The sequence below is a fragment of the Fulmarus glacialis genome, unplaced genomic scaffold (assembly GCF_000690835.1).
Source record: "Fulmarus glacialis isolate BGI_N327 unplaced genomic scaffold, ASM69083v1 scaffold820, whole genome shotgun sequence".
In the NCBI taxonomy this organism is placed as follows: Eukaryota; Metazoa; Chordata; class Aves; order Procellariiformes; family Procellariidae; genus Fulmarus; species Fulmarus glacialis.
In genome coordinates this window covers 2,686-24,465 of record NW_009185587.1, presented here as the reverse complement: position 1 = coordinate 24,465, position 21,780 = coordinate 2,686, and the positions used below count along the sequence as shown (strand labels likewise).

Genomic DNA, 21,780 nt, shown 5'->3' with positions numbered 1-21,780 from the left:
TATTTTTATTTATATTTATTTAAAGGTAAAATAAAATTGTCATGAACTTTGCAATATTAGGACTATTAATCAGAACACTGACCATCTAACAAAGAAATTAGGATCCAGCATTTCTTGCGTGGTTATAGTATTTAGGAGATGATTTTATTCCATATTCCGTTCATAAGACTAATCTTTCAATGTCTGTTTGGACCTTAAAAACCACATCTAGTCTTTTGCTTGTTAAAATCACCCGTGAGATAACTGATTGCAGTAATACTTGTATGAGAATAAAGACTCGCTGTTCCTGGTGCTTGATGTTGCATTGAACCCATATGGCTTTAGAAAGTAGTATCTTTTATTTGCTGATGTAGTGTTCTTTTTAAAAATACATATAGACATATGACCCACCTCAAATAAGGAGTGAGAGAAAATTGATGGCAAAATGGCAAACTTAACTTAAAATCCAAATTTTGGTAATTTCTGTGATGCTTGGCTGAACAGAAAGCAAGATTTTTTTTTTTTCTTTTTTTTTTAAGTTGCAAATATCTGTGTTTCAGAGACAGATATTTATTTATAGCAGGAGCCCTACTGCTAGAGAAACTACTGTATGAATCTTTCAGGCAAGTGCTGCATTTTGTAGCTCTGTTTTTTATGAGAGCCTATTGTCAGTTCTGCTTCCAGAAAACTTGGTTACAGCTTTTTTTATTTATAGATGCTGAACCCATCCCAGAAGGCTTTTATCTATTCCAATTTCTGTTATTTCTAAAGCACTCTTCAAGCTGCCATCTGGTAGCAGGTACAAAGCTAAAGGTTGCGCTATTCAGCTGCTAAAGGGCTTTGAAAGCACTGTACTGAACATTCCAGTCCAAATAGGAATATGCATGTCAATATTCAGTATTGAATGGCTGCTTTTATTTATTTCTGCAAGCTGATACGCATGTGCATGTCAATGGATTATCTTGGTTTTTTTCCTTACGTTATACTGTCTTCCCTTTTGCTGAGCACGTATTCAAATTTGCTTCTGTTCTCTGAAAGAAGATACGTATCTACTACATCTGTCTAGTACACTCTGCTAGAACTGAAGCAGGTTTATGGAACTAAAAAACAGTTCTTGACGGTATGCATGAGAGTAAAAATTGCCTCCTTTTAATGTTGAAATGAAATTATGTTTTGCATTGAAGTGGTGATAGCAGGGGTTCAATAAAAAGGTAATAAAAAAGCCTCTGTTCATTTCCATTGTGGCTAGCGTTATGAGTTACTAATAGGATACTAATTGCTATGATCAAGGACAAAAAAAATTCTGTTTCATAATTAAAAATTAAATTCAGCGGAGTTGTAGAGATTGGTCTGTGCCGCACTGTTGGATTTGAAGCCTGGGGAAGCACTGTCAGTTAATTGCTCTTAATAAAGCACTAACCTTCTCTGTATTTTATATAAACAAAAAGCTTGTGGACTAGATGTGTTACACTTAGGGTAGATTCTTTTTTAAATGGCTGTAAAGTTATAACATCATAAAATTTAAATTAATTTATTATAACAAAGTTGTGCTGCTTATATCCCTGCAGCTGGAACTTCTGTTTGTGTGAATGGTGAAGATGTGAAACTAGTGTTTTGCCTAAGCTGTGATCTTGCCATGCGTCTCCTTTTTCTTGTTTTTATTGAGTTTAGTTTTCTCCACCTGGAGGACTTTGTGTAATGAGGATCACAGGGTGAGAGAACTTCCCATGTTTTGAAAGGACTTTGCTCTTCCATGCCAGTGGTACAGAACTGGAGTTCAATGTGAATTTACAAAGCAACATATTAATCTTTCAAGACAATTTGTCCCTCCAGCAAACCCAGCAACCTTTAAAAGCTTTTGGTTTGAGAGGGTAGGAATATAGCATTCAGTTTAGGTGTTTATTCTCCTTCTTTCCAAAGCAGAAATATTTCACACTTTGCGGTCTTTCATGAAAGTACAGCCAACAAATGATCTTGCCACAGCAAAGGGTTTTTATAAGGTACAACAAGTAAAGACTGATGACTCTAATTTTTTTGCTGTTTAAAACCTGCTTTCTGTTCATTTTGGTTAGTATTTCAGGAATTTCTGTTCTCTTGCTTGTTTTTTTTCTAGAAGGCAATCTCCCTTTCATCAGATTCAACTTCTGCAAGCAGCAGTTCTTGGGGGCCAAGCTCTGCTCTTAGTAACAAGCGGCGGACACGGATGCTAAACAAAGGTATCCAAGCAGGTGAGTTGTTGAATTCCAGACTTGTTTTTTCTGTATTTGCTTCTGCCTTTCATCTCTTTGGAAACCGTTCTCCAAAGTCTGTTGCATGTTTCTGGTGATGGGTATGTACAAGCAGCATTCTTCAAATTCACTTCAAATGCTTTTAGAGAAAGATGTTATGTTCTAATTAAAATGAGCCATTTCATTTCCTTTCTCGGTCTGCTTGAGTAGTAGCCAGTTTTCTCACTTACTTGTAAGTTTTATTAACCTAAGCTTCTGATCCATTTCAATAGTAAAGGTGGACTAACTGTATTTTTTTTAATACATTGTTTTCTCTGCAAGACATCTGTTACTCACAGAATGTATTTTGTAGGCATATGCTATTTCAGAAGGCAACTGCAGTGTTTCGTATTCTTCTTGGTAATATTTTGGATGTTATATTCTATGTAAAACATAAACCGATCCTGGACTGGTACAGTTCTGCAATTATCAGTTTCTCCATTGCTTTCATTTACACGCCAAGTTTCCATCATAAGATTGAGTAATGGCTTTTATTCATCAGACATATCAATTATTTATTACTACTTTTTTTTCGTGTGCAAGTGGGTTGAATCAGAAAAGTATTTTCATGGCTTGTTTTCAAGATCATGTTAATGACTTTTTGAATGTTAGTTGACACCTTCCACTTCATATGTTCCTGTTAAACATTTGTAGTGGTGTGGGCAAACCAATCTTCTATTGCTAAAACATAGCTTTGGATGAGACGCACTGGGTAAACTGTCAGGTCCAGAAAAACCTGCAGTTCCATTGTCCAAAATGTAACTGTACATTGACCATTGTGTCTTTCAGCAGCAGATATGAAGTTGACTCTTCAGAAAGTCAACTCAGGTCCCCAGCAAGGGGCATAGTTGGTTCAAGTTTAATTCCCCCCCCCATATATATATATATATACATACACACAGACACAGACACACACACACACATATATATATGCTTGTTTTGCTTGGGGTACTTGGTTTACACCACTTTAATGTTACTCAGATTATCATATAGTAACAATCCTGAGTCACTGTAAACTCTCCTTGAATTGGAAGTGGGAATATAAAAGATTTTGCCTTTTGAAGGTGGGATAAAGAAAGTGATCCTTCAGCTTCAAAGTGAAAGTTGAGTGTCACCCCCTGAACTATGCATGTGACACGTGCTGATGTTAACGTACTTCCAGCTGCTTTGGAACAAGATGTTACTGCTTCATTTTCAACTACAGGAGACTTGGAGATTGTGAACAGTGCAACAAAGAAAAACACTCGAGATGTTGGTGTGACTTTTCCTACCCCAAGATCTAGCCAGCCAAATCAACGGCCACAGGAACCCTGGCATTGTGTTGATGGTATTTTTGGAGAGTCAGATGGTATGGTCACAGATCATCAGGCAGCAGGAAGCAAGAGTAAGCAGAAGGGACAGCCAGGCAATTTTTTCGTGGAGAAAAGGACGAAAAGGAGCAGGCTGCACTTACCACAAGGTCAGTCCAAAATACGCTTTCTCTGCAGACCAGAAAAGCTGTACATCCCAACAGCAACCAGCAAAATATGTGAGGAGAATTAGCTAAGACACAGAGTAGTCTGTCACTAGTACAATCAGTTCTTACTCTGTTTTAAATCAATGAATTTTAAACAAAACCACTATGTCAAGTGAGCTCTCTAGTGCTCTATTGTGATGGCATTTTCAATCAAGCTGTTAGATGCAACCTAGCCGCTACAGGTAGTAAATAGGAAGCAATGAATAAGGCAAGGAAAGATGAATGAGATGGGAGTCATGTAGATACTTAATTTTGATTTTCAAGGTATAAAAGGTTCTGTTAAGCTCTGAGTAACTGGTCACTATAAGTAGTACTTACTGTTTCATGTACTGAGGCTTCAAAGAACCAAGTGTTTTTTTCAGGAGTACTTGAGGGAAGATTGTGGTACCAGAAGAGCTAGACTCATCTCCCTCTTTTAGCTAGAGTTGCATTTATGGGCTGATGGTGTAGCCTCCTGACTGTGGTTTTTTTTTTTTTTTTTTTTTAATTTCCCGTCAGTCTTCACAATGTCATGATTAAATGTTTAAAAATGTTTTCCTTAGTCATCGTTGTTGTTGTAGGGACAAATCATTCCCTCTCATACCGGTTTAATTTAGAAGATTTAGAATATCTGCTCAGAGTACTAGCTGATGTATTTAAATCCCATTATGTATGTAAACTGTGAGTAATCTAATTCTTGTATACATATTTAACATTTGGAAGATGTAAAGCATTTGATCTTCAAAAATATCTATAAAAAGCCATAGGGCTTAGGACAGCACAGAGGCTCCTTAAAAATGTGTAATTGCTGATAAATAACTATTCTTTCTGTACAGAGAGAAACTTGCAAACTAAGCCATTTTGTGCTTTTTCAAAAGTGTTGTTTGATAAAGACTTGGTGGTTTTCTGACACTTGGCAGAGGAATTCTTTTGAAACTGCCGAAGGTCTCTGATCCAGAGTCCCACTGTTATTAAACTGAAGTGAGTGTTTATTGCAGTGTTAGGCCACTGATTGGATTTAGCTAAGACCTTGGGCATTGTTGTGGTTTAACCACAGCCAGCAACTAAGCACTGCACAGCTATTCGCTCACTCTCCCCCGGTGGGATGGGGGAGAGAATTGGAAGAGTAAAAGTAAGAAAACTCATGAGTTGAGAAAAAAATGGCTTAACAGGTAAAGCAAAAGCCGCACACACAAGCAAAGCAAAATAAGGAATTAATTTACAACTTCCCGTGGGCAGGCAGGTGTTCAGCTATCTCCAGGAAGTCAGGGCTCCATCACGCGTAACGGTGACTTGGGAAGACAAACGCCATCACTCCGAACGTCCCCCCCCCTTCCTTCTTCCCCCTAGTTTTATTGCTGAGCATGGTGTCATATGGTATGGAATATCCCTCTGGTCACGGCTGCGTCCCCTCCCAACTTCTTGTGCACCCCCAGCCTACTCGCTGGTGGGGTGGGGTGAGAAGCAGAAGAGGCCTTGGCTCTGTGTAAGCACTGCTCAGCAGCAACGAAAACATCCCTGTGTTATCAACAGTTTCCAGCACAAATCCAAAACATAGCCCCATGCTCGCTACTATGAAGAAAATTAAATCTGTCCCAGTCAAAACCAGCACGGGCATAAAGGGCCATAAATGGGGGTGGAAAATAGGCACATGTATTGTCTACAAATCTTTATTCTCTTCTATTGTCTTTTAACAGGGATTTCATGGTTCGTCCAAGCAGAAGACTTGAAATCTGAATCTAGGAAAGAAAACCATTCCAATTCCTTTTCTGGTCCTGGTCCCTCTTGGTTTGAACCGTTGACCAGCACAAAGCCTTGGAGAGAGCCTCTCCGAGAGAAGAACTGGCAAGAGCAGCAGCACAGTAACATGATTCAGCCAGCAGTTCCAGAAAGAGATGCTGAGAACAGGTCCTCGTGGCCGTTCGTGAAGCTTACGCTACAGGTAAAGGCACGCTGCGCTGTAAGGCCACTGAGATCTTGGTAGGATTTCAGGAGTCACGCTGAATCTTGTGGAAACACTTTTTTTTTGTCCTTTTTTTTTATTATTTCACCTTTATAATCACTGGAAGTCAACATGTTACAGACTGCTCCTGCTTAAAAAACAACAACAACAACAAAAAACAAAAAAACCCCAAAACCCAAAAAAACCCAAACAAAAAAAACCAAACCCCCAAACCAAGAAACCCAACAAATTCATCAGTCCTTTTTGCTTATAGTAATCTGGCCTTCCACAATATACTAATCTATTTGAATTGATCTAATATTTTAGGGCTTAAATCATTTGGCTCTAGGAACTAGAGGGAATGTAGCTGACATAATATCAAGTCATACTTGCTTCCATGCAGAAATAATACTGCATGATGTACATAGTATGTGATTAAAATGGGCTTTAATTTATACAGTGGAAACCGTATGTGTGTGTACATACATACACATGCATATACGGTATACACTTCAGATCAGATGTGATCACTCTAAATATCTGTGGAAAAAATACAGATGTAGTGTGCAAAAATATTTTTGAAAGAGATCATCCACAGCAAGTGAAATGTAAATTAGGAAGTGCTAACTAAAGTGCACTTCTGAAGTTTCTTTAAGTTCAGTTGCATCTGCTCATGTGCTCAGAGACTGCTCTGTGGTGGAAATTGAAGTGTGGCAAACGGAGGTATTAGGAGATCGCTTTTAAAATTCCACTTCTGATCCAAAATGAATTGCTAATGTTGATGTGCCCACTGATTTATAGCAAGGGAGACTAATAAGTTACAGAATCTTCTATGGACTCAACTTTGTGAACTTTGCTATGCTTTTTTAAGACGAGATTTGTGTCCTTTTTGCTAATTATTGTAGTGTTTTGTTTTTTTTTTTTTCCTGGCCAGTTGGTTGTTGACAAATAGCTTGTTAAACAAGGTCTCTGAGGATCTACCCAGCATTAAGGATACAACATTTTGTATGTTATACCAAATACTACTTTGATGGGATTTTTTTTCCATGCTTTGGTAATGGTGTTAGATATTTTGATTATTCCCTTCCAGCTGTAGGGAGACAGTCTGGCCACTTCAGACTTTGTTTTGTGTCATCCCATCTTAGGAGGCTCTTGCAGTGCATCGCCCTGATTTCATCTCCCGCTCTGGAGAGCGTGTGAAGCATCTGAAGCTTGTAATGGAGGAAAGGAGGATACAGAGCGTACTGCAGTCCGAAAGACAAGAGCTATTTAATCCTCCGGAGAAGAGAAAGGGCTACAGAAATGCAAGTCACATGCTGTCCAACACAGGTACCTTCATCGTTCTGCTCTTTATGTTCTATAGGAATTAATAAATTTCCACCTTACACTTAAGGGTGTGTGTATTTTCAATAAAAGTACTACAATTATTTAACATTATTGTCTGTTAGAATCCGTAACTTACAAAGGAGTCATATTGTTGCAGTAGTATTCTTTGTGAGAAGTAGTCGTGTTCACCATTCCCTTATCTCAAAATTTTCCATTTAGGTTTTCTGATTAGAGGAAAGAGAAGAACAATTCCAAAGAGTGAAATGGTTCAAAGATCTAAACGGTAAGGTTAAGAAAATTTTGTTTCAGGTAGATAAGTGACCTGAGTAGGAAAGATGGATGAATTGTATCTGCAGTCAAAGAATTGGGTGTCGGGGATAACTCAGCTTTTTCAATGCAAGATGTAGGCACCTTATCAGAGGGAGAAAGCACCTATTTAGAGAATCCGAGAAAAAAAATCATTTTGGAAAAATGATTTCTGTAACTAAACCAGGGTATTCTGCTGCAGTATCTACCACCCAAGCACTACAGCAAACTGTGCAAATACTAGATCCCAAAAAGAGAGGAAATTTAGCGTGTGGGCCACTAGGGCATCTGTATAGTTTTAAACATTAACAAACTAGGTAATTGGTGCAGGAAGTGAGGCATCATTTCACCAAATGAAAGTAGCTTTGTGTAAGAAATAATTACCCACAAAGGAATACAGAGGCTTTTACCCGTGAAGAAAACCGCGTTAGGATAGATTTTGCCTTATTTTTGACTCAAGTAATTCATATATAAAATGCACAGCACACTAACAATGTATTAAACGTTTGGAATACCTATGCTACAGAGAGAGCATGTGAAGGTATAATAAAAAATGGAGTTTATTGCAGCTAGATTCTGAAATGGTAGCAGGGTCAAGAGGAGGTCGTTTAGAAGAGTACCGGTTGAGAAACAGCATAAATACATAAAAGTAAATTAGAGACTCATGAAGTCATCTCTGATAACTTGTAAAGTTACATAAAAATACAATGATACTGTAAGTTATTTAGAGTCAAAACAAAACAAAGGTCAAGAGTGTACCTTGAAGCAAGGGATATTTTAAGTAGTTGGGATTTCAGCGTATATGCAAGTGCTTTGTTGCATTGAAGTCTTGGAATGTACATGCTACATGAAGGGAAGGGTTTGTCCTGTGTGAAAGGGACAATGCTGTGGGCCAGGACTGTGTCACAGCATTTTCATCGGTAGTAGCAATGAGATGGAGCACACCTCAACAGGTTGTCACACTGAATTGGGAGGACCAGTCAGTATGCTGGAGAGCAGGTCTGCAGTTTCTAGAGATCTCTGCAGGCTGGAGGAAAGGGCTAAGAGGAATCTCATGAAGTTCAACAATGACAAATACCAAGTTTCTCCTTGGGAGAGAAACCCCACCCAAGGACACCTCCCTTGGCAGTGTCTGAGGACAGACTACCTGTGGAGTGGCCCTTCAGAGAAGGGCCTTGGGGGTCTGACAGCTTGTGGACAGCAAATTGAACATGAGTTGGCAGTGCGCTCTTGCAGTGATGAAGGCCAGCTACACACCGCATTTCATGCAGGTGGAGGGAAGTGGATATTCGCTCTGCTTGGCACGCGTGGGACCACAGCTGGATCCTCTCTCCTGTTCTGGGCTGCTGGGACAACAGAGAGGTCAACAAAGTGGCCTGAGTCTGGAGGAAGCCACCAAGACTTTTCTTGGCGGTGCACGGTGACAGGACAAGCAGCAGTGGTGATGTGTTACAGTAAGGAGAAATTCTAGCCAGAGACAAGGAAATGGGTTTTTCACGAGGAGGGTGGTGAAGTGCTGGACCAGGGCCCACAGAGGTGGTAGAATCTGCATCCTTGGAAGTAGTCCCAAGTTGACAGGATGAGGCCTGAGCAACCTGATCTAGCCTTGAAGTTAGCCCTGCTTCGAGCAGGAGGTTGGACTAGGTGACCTCCAGAGGTCCCCTTCAACCTAAGTGACACTGCGATTCTACAAAACATCTACTGGAATATTCAATATATAAAATAAACCCCTTGATATATATGATGGGAAAGTCCAAAAAGAATGTTTTCAATAGCCTTTGGCATTTAAAAGTATTTTTAGGGCATTAATAGAGAGGTGGCAGAAGTAGTAAATATGGCCGTTCCCCAAGGAATGCATCCCGGTATGTCTTGGCTGAAGTAGAAGGATTTGCGTTTGGGTCACTTGGACTGTGAGATCGATGTATCTGAACTCATGTATTTTCAGAAACTCTGATTTCATAATAACCGAAGTCAGCAGGACTTCTATGGAGACTGATTCAGGCAGTCACACTTGGTGACTTTTTTTTGTTCTTCCTGCTGTCATACTCCAGCTCTTGGCTGAAGCTGAGAAGTAATTTATTCTGTACCATTCTTCTGAAATCCACACCTATAATGAGTGCAAAAGCTTTTTCTTTTTCTCTGTGAGGGAATAAATGGAATTTCTCATGGCAAATTAGCCAGAGGTAATGAAAACAATTTTCAATGATTTTACGTACAATTCTGCATTGCCCATTTCTTGCTCTAAACTCTTCATGGTGGGATGATTTGTGAGGGGTAAATCTTGATCTTTCTTTGAGGGGAGATCTAGAATGGCAAAAGCCTTTAGAGAATGGTGAGATGGTAGTAAAGCAAAACCCCAAATCTTGGAGGTATCCCTACCCCCATCCACTAACACATGCATAGACCTAGCACCCTCTGCTGCCTTCGAGCAAAGCATAAGAGGAGTGAAGTAAGCATCTAAATGTGATTTATTTCCTCTTTTCTGTAGTGGTAATGTGGGTAGTGACATTTTTAGAAAAGATGACCTCCTAAGAGCAGCTGCAGAGAGAATAGGAAAATAGGGATACGCAGGAAGGTAGGTCACTAGAAGGAGTGCAGTTGCTTTTTTTTTTTTCCCCGCCCCTTCTTTTTTTTGGTGTTGGATGTGTATTTGCTTGCTCATCAATTACACTGTGAAATCTGATGGATTGGTAAATACACTTGTGTGGGGGACTGTAGAAGCTACAAATGTGTATGGCTTTCCTTAGCTGATGCTGGTGAATTAGACAGGAGATAAAATTCAGTACTAATTGAGATTTGGATTTGATCTTTGCTTTCTTGATTCTGCCTGCTTAGTTATGCCTTATCATACAGCTTCCTATTGCTTTGTTTTCCAGCTAACTTCTTGTCCTTCTCTCCTTTGAAACATACAAGTGACACCTAACTTGTATTGACTAAATAGCAGATGGGTGCAAACCGATACACATTTGCCTCCCTCTCTTCTCTTGCCGGTCTGAAGTATTACTTATTTTCCTGCTGGAATTAGTACCAAGACAACTGTCAAAGATGCCCCTCCTGGCTGGTGGGCTGTATTGATTTGCAGTGTTCAAAATGGAGTGTGTTGAAGTACTTTCAGATAATATGAGTTGAAGGCATAGATGTGTTTAAAAATATTTGAAGTGCCAATAGTAATTATGCAAAGACGTTATACTGACATAAGAATGAAGCAGTCTCTAAACGAGTATAATGCACTATTGTATCTGTAACAAGTCTTTTTTTTCTATTTGCTGATTATCAAATCGGCATGTTAGGAAAGGAGTTATAGTAGGATCTGTCTTGCTTTAAATATTACAGGACTGAAATTTTTGAACGTCGTTCATTTCCACTTCCTGTAAACAGCAATGTTTTTGAAGCTGCATATTTCTTTGCAACCACTGTCATGAAATTAGTAAACCTTTATGATCTTAAAGGAAGATTTAGGGAAGGCAGTGTGAGCAATACGCTGCTATCCTAGCTCTCAGGTCCCTCCTTTAGATGGTAGCATGTAAACCAGACTAGAATAGTGCACTGACTCTATGCTGAGCACCAGTCACCTTCTATTCAGTTCAAAGCATCCCTTGCTGTTTTGGCTCTGGTATAAACCAGACTAGAATAGTGCACTGACTCTATACTGAGCACCAGTCACCTTCTCTTCAGTTCAAAGCATCCCCTACTGTTTTGACTCTGGTATGGGAGAAGTTCAGCACTGGAGAAGGCAAAGCATTCACCTAGACAGGGCAACATGGTTGAACGTTGAAAATACAGAAATTTTGAAAAGATGCCTAAATAGCTTAAATCAGGTTATTCTTGTGATAAAGATACCGCTATTGATGGATAAACGTGTTACTCGGAATCAGCATAACCAGGACAGAAAAGGAATGGGGTACTGAAGATATCGAAGCTTTACCTTTTGCAGCTGGGTAATCATATCAGCTGGATGGTCATTTTAATGTTATAAATGTTGCTTTTAAGAGGTGCTGCTTGTAAGAGAAAGGCATTATGGGATGTGGGAATTTCCGGTATCACAACTGCTATGTGTTCCACATTTTCCCTGTGTGACACTAGTAAATCCCCAAATAAATTTTTCTGTGATGTTGTTGGCCAGCAGCCTTTAACAGAATGTGAAGATAAAACAGAGGATGGTTTCTTTAATATCAATAAGTTCCTTCCTTCCAAGTCACTATTTCTGTGTTTACACTTAAGGATCTACGAGCAGCTGCCAGAGGTGCAGAAGAAGCGAGAGGAAGAGAAGAGAAAAATGGAATACAACTCATACCGCCTGAAAGCACAGCTTTACAAAACAGTAGGTGTTCTGGTCAAGTACTTATACTGGAACATTTTAGAATTTTTTCTCTTGAGGTCACAAGCGTTATAGTAATATTCACTAAATGTTGATTCTGTGGTATTGTTTTGCAACTTCTAGGTGGTTAGGATACATTAGCATTTAATCAGGGTCAGAACAGTCAAGCTTAGCAAAACTTGGAAGAAAAAATCCCCCTACCTAACCTGAAATCCTTCCAGTACCTACACATAGTGTATGGAAAAAAGACAAGGAAGCATGGTCCTGATTAAAGTATACAAAAAAGGTCTTGTGCAGAGTCTTGAGGGCAGAACAGAGGGATCATGGAGCATCTTTAAAGAAGGACCATGCATCCTTGAACTGAAGGCTGCTGGTTTTGCTCTTGTGTAGCCTTGCTGTAGATGGATTTAGCTTACACAATTCACAGCTAACTTCGCAACCATGGTTAACAAAGCCCGGAGTCGTCATTCTTAATTTTGCTCGAGTGGAGAATTGGCAGTCCTGGTGGTAATTTGTTAACTTTAGGAGGCTGTGGATTTCACTATTAAGTTTGTTCAGCTGGTAGTGTGGTCTTACTGCCCTGGCGCTGATCAGCCAAGGATCTGTCTGGCAAGCTGTAGGATAAACCAGTATCCCTAAGCATGGGTGTGACTAACTTTGAACCACAAACACTTATCCAGCAGTTCAAGAACAGTTTCTGTGCTGGAGCCTCACCACACAACCAGCAGCAGAGCAAAGCTGGGGTGAGGACTCCAGGATTTTGGTGAGCGGGAGAAGGAAACAATGGGGCCCGTTTTACTGGGTTGCTCTAGAACTGTGCTGAATCCTGCCTCATTCTGCCATGAAGCAGTGAGATCCCTGCAGGGAGCTGCTTCTGTCCCAGCTAACAGCTTCTGCTAATGCTCTTCCTCCCTGGCTGTCCAAGTTGTGTAACATGTGCTTTTTGTCTGTCTGTTAAACACAACTTTAATTAATGAGAGAAAGGTTGAAGAGCCCTGTGCTAGAGACTCACCTGGCTCAAGCACGATAAGTAACAAGGAAGAGAGTCTTCTGTCCCTATGCCCTCCCATGTGCACACATCTGATTATCTAGTATTTCTGTGTAACAAGCAGTATCAATTTATACACAATGATGTGATAAATGCCCTGATAAAACAGAGGAGGCCCATTTGTCCCCTCCGAGAAGTGCATCTTCAGAACTGACCACTGTATCACTTTTTGAGCTGTTTTAGGCATCCATATGCTTAAGCTTTCTCTTAAGACTTAATAAGAACTAGAAGATGAGAAACAACAGTCTGCAATACAAACACTGAGGTTCTAACCTGACTTACCTTCTCGCTCTTTAACTAACCCATATACCATAAAATGTAGCCTTTTGAAGAACTCTGGCAGCAGGCAATAAACTGCATTATAAGCCTCAGTGGTTTAAGGACATGCATTAAAAGTTAAAACTGATTTTTTTTCCTCTGGATCTTAAGCTTGCACTTCAGTTTTAGCGTTGAAACTCCTTCCTGGCTGAGTTGTCCTGCCAGAGCTGGAATAATAGGGTTAGTTATTTGTTGGGATCAGCAGTAATTGGATTTTAAAAGTCAAGGCTTGTAATGCAATGTATTATCCAGAATACCTTCCTAATCTGATTGTGGGTACTTATCACTAGAATTACTGGAATTTGATGCTATACTTTTGCAGGGTATATTCAGGACATATTTTTTTCACTAGTCTGAGAATCTCAGATGCCAGTACAGTAAGCTCTTAAGAGTTAATGAATGCTGGCAGTCGTCGACTTGGAGTAGCCTAGTCAGCTGGAAACAGAGCAGGAATCGGATCAGGAGTTTTGTATATAAGTGTGGTTTTGATTGGAAGAGGGATGATGATTCATTGCAGTAAATATTGTAATCTTTCTGTCTTCCTTGATGATGCAGAATAGCTGTAGTGAGTAGCTGTAAATACAGTGAATGGTTTGTTTAGAATTTGGTTAGTGTGTTGCTGAGAGCATCAGTTTCTAAGCGGATCTGATTGTGCATGAAAAAAAGAACCACAGATTCTGTGGAATGACTCCAAAGATGACACAGAGTATTAGGAGAAGAAAAGGGCTGGTACAAAAGCTAGACTAAAAACATATGTAATCTAGGGTTGTATCATTTAAATGATCTGTAGCACTGTACCGAAACTGTGGTCTGAGCATCTCTCACAGTGATAAGTTTGTGAACTGCTGATGTAGAACAGCAGATCAGTACTGTGGAATAGATCTGACTCTTCTTTTAACTGCAGTTGCCTAGAGGAGTCCTGTTGTGCCTTATACAAACCTAGTAGGGGACAGTTCTTTCCAAGATCGTTTGGCAGATATCCAGACAAAGCTTGGGGAAGGAGAGGGAGGCAGAGAGAGTCAAGTGCCCTACTCAAGTTTGTGTGGGGGTCAATGGTGGAGCCGGGCATAGTACTCGTATCTCTGACTCCCAGGTGAGTGCTTAGTGGCGTGACCTGTTCCTAATGGAACTTCTTTGTCCTCCTCTCTCTGGATTTTGACAGGCTAGCACTGGTCGTCTTGGTGGGGGGGATGATGTTCTCATGCCCCAGCTACTCCTGTTCAGAGTGCAGCTCAGCAGGTTAAACTGCTGGTGAAACTGTCTCTGCTGAGGCATCCTGTTTTGGAGCGTCTGAGGCTTACGCTCGTATTTTCTTGGCTGAATTTCTGCTTCTATTCCTGTCACTGATACCAAAGGAGTAAACATGTAAAAGTAAAACTAGGCATACACCTCACTAATAGCAGTACAGCTGGCTCTGAGGATGGGATTAGCTAGCAGTACAATGTGGATGCCATTTCTATAGGGTGTTGAGGGCTCACAGGTTAGGGATGACTCGTATTTGGGAAAGGAAGCTATGAATTAAACATGTACACATGCTCATACCTGTATGTACATCAACATGGACAGGTGTTGTTTGTTGAAGTATCACTTACAAGTGAAATCCTCACACCAGAATTTAGAGGTATGTTAGGTATAACTCCATATGATATAATTTATGGGTTAATACTTCAGAAAAAAGAATGAACACCAGCTTCTTAGAAATGTATCCTGAGGAGAAACCAGCCAAACAAAATTGTATGTTTCCAGTGTGAGCAACGACTGCTACTAGATGGGACGTACTGCTCTCTGGAGGCAGTGTGTCACTCCTCATTAGCTGTAGGGAACCAAGGATAATGATCTTAAATTAGTGTCCAGGTTGAGGGATGAGATGAAACTGAGATTATTTGGCTCAAAATAGGGCCCAAATTAGTGAATATATGAGAACAAAATTCTCTTACCTTTTGTAAAATACAAGTGAAAATACTCATACAGGACACCTGAGAAGTAAGGGCTGTCAGGGCTTGTTTTAAGGCATTTATGTGCCATGGTGGCAATGTGGGGCAGTGCAGTGGGAAGTGAAGACAGAATGAAATAACAGTTTTGTCAGCACTGAGTGAGGATGGGATCCTTGGGAGGAAACAGTATGGGCTCATATATAACTGGAAACTTATCAGAATTCCTGTGCTAGAAGGCGACTGAGGGTTGCACAGGCATTCTTAATTTTTTGGATCGTTAAATACTTTATTAAGATAGCAAAGTTATTTTTATCATAGGATGCTGATGTTCTGTTCCAGTATCCCTTTGCTTTTGTACTTTTAATTTCAAATAGAGCATAAAATTGTAGTAGTCAAATAAGGGAATGGTGCATGCCCTTTAATTTTGAAAACTGTATAGTCGAGACAGATTTCTGATCTGATGGCAGCATAAATCAGAACTGTTTCAACCTCAGTGAAGTGAAAATGAATTTTGACTTTATCAGGTACAAATTCATCCTGTTACTGATACTTTTCTGTTAGATGTAGTGAATTTGCCATTTTTGTAAATAGGGAGCATTGGAAAAACCTCCACAAAGGGCATAGCAAAGTTATTAATTTATGTACTTCCCTCTACCACTTAAAAAAAAAAAAAAGATACTAGCATTCAGGAACACTAAACACTTTATTTTATTTATGGATGGGATGTGTCCTTTAGAGCCTATGCAAGATAGGGGCCACAAGGTGTCACTACCCCAAAGGAAAAAGCACATGCTTGTAGAAGTGTAGAACTGAATTGCATTTTGCTTGCTGCTTTACAGTATTTTTTTTTTTTAATGTTTGTTTTTCATCCCCTTGGCTACATTTTCCCTCCTGTCAGCAACATGGTAGGGTTTTCTGTTTTGTAGTCACTTCCTGGAAGTGGAGCAACGAAGGGAGATAGCATCTAATTGCTAGCTGGGTTTGGTTATTAGATTGCAAAAGGGCCTGTAAGCTGTAAGGACTGTTCAGAGGCTTTGTGGTGTGAGGCGTTCTGAGCCCTTCTGAGGTTTCATGAAGTATTGGGGACAGATTTCACTCTCAGATTCATGTCAGCAGCTTTGGTTTTTTTTATGTGTATGTATGTAAGCAGATTATATTCTGTATTGGTATATACACTATATATATTAGTATATACACTATATATACACTATAAACACATGTACTGCATAGTTTGTGTATGTGTGTGTATAAAGAGCTGAGCTGCGTGTTGCATTGATCGGTGTGATGCAAAAGGTCTCATCAGGTAATGGCTGTATCATTCTCACTGCTGTTAGTAATATATGAGTTACCCAAAGCTCTTACTTTATCGTATACTTCTATAAAGCCACAGAATATGTATTCCGTGCTTCAAAACATCAGTGATCTGCCAGCTGAGCTAGCAGAATGATGTGGTGTTTCATTATCTGAATTGCCCATCACCATAAGAATGGGTCACACTAGCAGGTGCCTGGGGAAGAATACCATAACAGAGCCAGCATTAGCAGTACTTCTCAAAGATGCTCTAACAGTCTGGTGTGATTTATGTCCAAGGGGCTTTGAATCCATCTTTGGATTGGTGTGTGGGGTTTTTTTTTTCTTTCATGAATTTGTCCACTTGCTTTATGAAGTGTAAACGTCTGGTCTTCGCAGCACCACAGGGCAGAGTTCCACAGTTTAACTGCACAAGGCTGAGATTCTTCACACAAAGCATTCTATGTCTTCTTGTTTTGTTTTGTTTCTTTAAAATCTATTACCAGTTATTTTATATGATGCCTCCCTAGATTATTTTTGGAAGAGTCTGCAAATAACATTGCCTTTTCACCTGCTTCAGGCTGCTTAGGATTGTATAGACTTTCATCTCTTCCCCTTCAGTCATGGCTCATCCCTCCCACTGTAATGAAGAGTCTTAATTTATTCAGTTTTTTATTGTAGAAAAGACTTTCTGTATCTTCCACTATGCTTGCTACTCTTCTCTGTAACTCTTCTAGTTTTCCTGTGTACTCTCATAAATGTATCGCAAATTGGGGAACAAACACATGACGCCCAGAAGTTTGTATTCAGAAGATGAAGAGCGAGACATGCATCATGGTTACTTGGGGAAACAGTCTGTCAGCTGATGTCAAGATGTATTCTGACTCCTTAGACTTGTTTCTGACTGTTTCCACTGCAGCCAGCACAGGGATATCCTGGTGTTTTTCATACCAATGAGTGAGAAAGAACTAGGCCGCTCTAGCTGTCCTAAAAGGTGTAAATAGCTATTTCTTAGAGGTGTATTACCCCTTGATATTCTGTTCAGAAAACTTATAACAATATCTTCATGCTTAGCGTTTTTAATTTTTAGACGAATAATACTCCTCTCTCTCTTTGTTTTCACCTTTCAGAAAATCACCAACCGTGTCTTAGGGAGGAAGGTGCCTTGGAACTGATAAAGATCTCCTGTTCAAACGAAGGTGTATTGTGCTTAGTAAATTTGCAGCATAAAGGAGATTGTGATGTGAAAAAGGATGCAGTAAATACTTGTGCAGTGTATGTTTTCTGGTATTCACTGGTGTCATTTTTTGTACTAATATAAGCTTGCTGTACTTAAGAAACACTGATTTGATACGAATGACAGGTTTTTAAATAAATGGCTGGTTTTTGTAGTGGTGTTATGCACTTTCAAAGTAAACATAGTTTGGAAGTACTTGGTTCATAATATATTTGTAACTTCCTGATTGGAATAGCAGTTCTATATATTTATTTTAAATTGTTTTTAACAATGATTTTTAAATTTTTTTATTTCCTATCTCAATGTAGAAAACTTACTTGTAATGTTTTGTACTGCAAAAACCCCTCAAATAAATAACATCAGGTCAGTTTGTAGTAACTGTTGCAGCAATCGTGAAATGTATCTTCGCTGTCCATATGGACAACATCTGAAGAAACCGGGCCGTAATCGCCTTTTACTCTACCCAACGCAGAACTTAAGAACTTACAAGGTAACTGTAATGGCTGTTTAAACTGGGCATTATTAGCACTGAAAGAGTGGAGGAGTCGTGACTTTGCTGAACTTTCGCTTGGTTTGCTTGTCTTTCTGTATGAACCAGGAGAGTCTAACCAGAGAAATTTTTTGTGATGTTGGGAATTTTTAAGTCTTTCCTAGGAGAGTCCCCTTCACTTCATTAGGTGCTTGCATTCTGGCAGGATACTTGGTTGTACATTTAACTAGCATCACAGTGGAAGAAGATGAAATATAAAGATTGTAGTTCTTGGTGATAGAAGCCTGAAGTCTCAGTTTCATTTGCTTATCGCAATAGAGTTTCATATGATGTACAAACAGGAAAAGACATCTGAGGAAAACTGAGTGGGTGTGAACAGTGGTTTCCTATTTTCTGTACTTAAGATGTTCATAGCAACTTAGTTCAAGGAACAGCCGTAACGGTACACCCAGTTCTGTGGAGGGTGAGGCACAACAAAGAGATTTTGACCTCTTGTGTTCACTAAGAATTTCACAGAACTTTATGTTTCATACCTTGGCTAAGCCATCCAGCGATGGCTACAGTCGAGCTCTGCCAGCTACCCCTGGAGTTCACATTGGGATGTAATGAATCAAATCTTCAGGTGATGGGAAATAATGTGATTCCCTTGAAGGTCAGTAGAATGACACTAAATTACACTAGACAAAGATTTGGCATAGTATTTTTCAAACTGTGTCCTGTGCTAGTGGTACCACATGCTGTTAAAGCAGCTGTTATATCCTACCCCAGTCAGAAGGAAATACAGTCTGAGAATACATCTGGGTGTAAGATTTATAATTTATCTGCAGGTACTCTTCGTATCAGAATAGGATGCAAAAAAACCAACCACCACAAAACCATGGTCTAATATGTTGGAAGGCCATATCTGGTCTGGTCTCAGAAATCTGAAGCTAAAAGTGCAGGTTAAAAATAATACAGTATCACATGGCTGTGATAAATCAGCTCAGAGAATGGCTTATCTTTTTAGACCTTTCCACTTTTCAAAATCTGTTTTTACCTATTTGCTCCTTCCACTATCTTGTCCTTGAGATCAGTTTGGATGCAAGTTGCTGCTTTGCCTTTTGAAGCGCTCTTCTGGGGCTAGAAAGCAGCTTTGTATGCTGCTGAAGCAGAAGGTGCTAAAACTTGCCTATACTGAGATTCCTCGTGCGATTCTCTGATATACATATGAATAGACTTTTTCCTTGCGATGAGAAATTCGGTTGTGTTGGAGTCATGACAAGATCTTGCCTCACTGAGTGCTCATTTAAAGCCAGTTAGCTTCTTAAATATGCTTTTAAGCTTTCAATTGATGAAAAAACAGAGAGCTTAAGGGCCCTGCTGATACCTCAGGGGATGCTTGGAAGTCTTCTTACAGTCAGGTAACACAGCTGATGGTTGTTTTCATTTAAATGCCCGTAGTGTGCCTGTGTGTTGCTCCCTAACAAAAGCATAGAGGGCAATAATCAAGCGCATTGCAAATCGAAGAAAGGTAGAGGCAGTCCATTTCAACTGGTTGGAGTACCCATCCTCATCTAAGTAGAGAACTATATATTGTAAAACCTTCAAAACAAAGAGCTGCTGCAACTTTTTTAATGTTTTACCTTGCTTAAAAACGTTCACTAACTACCGAAGTCGCTGTCATTCTGTGAGTTAGGGTTGCAGCTTGAGAGCTTTAGTGACAAGTAGCTGTAATTCCTCATTTGGTAATAATATTGTAGTGTTTTTCCTTTTGCTAGGAGAGAAGTGTTTGCTTCTGTTTAAAAATTTTCTGTTCTGTTCAGTTTAGTATATCAGAGTGTGTGATCTGAAGACTGTGCTTGGACTGTGCATGGTTTAAGGGGCATGGTGGTGTTGGGTTGACGGTTGGACTCGATGATCTTAGAGGTCTTTTCCAACCTTAATGATTCTATGATTCTGTTTTACGCTGGTCTCTGGCCGCACAAAGAGTTTACGCTCTGCTTTCTGAAATATTGTAAAGGAAACATTCTCTTTGCACACAGGGGAAAAAAGAAAGTTTTGTAGAGGAACAGTATGAGATTGTTTGACTTTTGTCCCCGGAGGAGTGAGCACCTGCAATTCTGGATGAAATCGGGAGGAGCTGCAACTTCTCAGAACTTCTGAAAATTGGGTCCCGTGTGGCCAGGTTTAAAGGAGGCAGGTCTCTTCCTCAGCCCTGTACTCCAACAGCGTTATCATCCGTCCTTCTCTTGATTTCTTCATGAGGGATGCTAGTGAAGCTGACTCACACCCATTCCACTACCATTCCTTCTTGTCATCAGGTCAGATAAAGCTTGTGCTGGGTGCAAAGCATCCAGTGTTTATAGTTCTATGGAACGAGGCTGTTGACTTTTGGAGTCATTGGTTCCAACATGCAAAACTTCTTTCCAAAAACTCAGGAAATTACGCTTGTCTTGTGTTGATTCCAGAGTGGAGTCATCTCTTCTTAATCCACTGCTACACAAAGACTTTTAGGGTAAGTTCTGCAAATCTTTGGAAGTTTAAAGAGGGCAGAACTATTTTTTTTTTTAACCCTACAGGAGCAGGCTTTTGTTATTATTTAATCAGAAATGTTCTTCGATCACCATTTGCCATGCCCACCCCACACAATGATTATTGTGTAGATGCCAAATGCATGATTGAGTCTCACCGAAAATCTCACCGGCTATCGTAGCTGCTATCTCAAAAACTGGGAAAGGGCAGTACGGTTGTCTGAGTTGTCTCTAGAAACTGAAAGCAGCTTTGATCATTGTTCATTTGTACCTTGTTCGTCATCAAATAAATACAATGACTGGTCTTTGGCTTTGGCTTTGGCTTGCCTGTAGATGTACTGTCTACAAACTGAACTTGAAGTGGGGAGTGCAATGGATGGATGTGCAGGTGAGGTTGACAAGGCAATGAAACAGCAGAGAAAAGGGGTGTAAAAAAGCCACCTTATGCTTTGAAAGTTCCTTGTTTTAAAGTAAGAGGCTTGTTTGCCCTTCAGAAACACCTTCCATTTCCTCTTTAATGATCATTTCCACTAGTTCTACCTTTTGTATTCCACCCTGATGGACCTTTTATAATAACATGGTAAGTCCTTTGGTTCTTGGTGGATGTTTTTGGAGTCCTTTCTATGGAGAACCAGTCTGAAGTTAGAGGTCTGCCGCATCAGGCAGTGATGGGGGAATGCTAGGGGAGCTTGAGCAGATGTTGTCTGGAATATGTTCTCTCATCGCTGGTAACTGGAAAGATCGCCATGGAAACCAGTTATAAGGATGATGTAAAAGAGAAGTTGAAGTGCGCGACTTCCTTGGAAAAGGAAGTTCCCCACAGAATATAGTCGCGTTACTGTACATCTGTCTAGATATGGCCTGGTCCAGAGTGGTTGACTCCTGGGGACTGCGTCCCTGAAGGACTTCTGCTGTCTGCCTCCCTCAGTGGTAAATTTGCTAGTGGTTGTGCCTGTAGGAGGACACAACTGAATGACTGTGAAGAGGAGGAGACTGAAGAAGGAGATTTGCCCTGTGCAAAAGCAGGTAAGCTAATCGCTTCTGCTTATCCATGAGAGCATCCTGGTTTATAATTCACTTTTCCTGAAACAATACCCTAATGAAGAAATTGCTTCCTGGCTGGCTGTTCATTCGCTCAGATCAAACTTTAATCCAGTAAAGATCATCTTAATATATTGCTTCCTTTATGCTGCATCTATTAGTTGACCAGCTGGGCAGCTGTATTTCTGTAAAGCTTGAAAGTGTAACATGAAGTCATTGGACATGCTCGTCGTAGGCTTGGGGAAGGAATTCAGCTGAACTGCTGTAAATGGAAAAGAC

The 21,780-nt window shown here is 40.0% G+C and overlaps 1 protein-coding gene across 1 annotated transcript; it reads left to right on the top strand.

Moving 5' to 3' along the window:
* Positions 1 to 2,092: 2,092 nt before the first annotated feature.
* On the top strand, positions 2,093 to 11,636 carry LOC104072309 (Alstrom syndrome protein 1-like; the record flags this gene model as incomplete). The annotated part of the gene is made up of 6 exons (XM_009575720.1): positions 2,093 to 2,207; positions 3,409 to 3,705; positions 5,439 to 5,683; positions 6,829 to 7,012; positions 7,229 to 7,292; positions 11,537 to 11,636. Coding segments are annotated over 6 exons (1,005 nt in total), but the record flags the coding sequence as incomplete, so codon positions are not given.
* Positions 11,637 to 21,780: the final 10,144 nt, after the last annotated feature.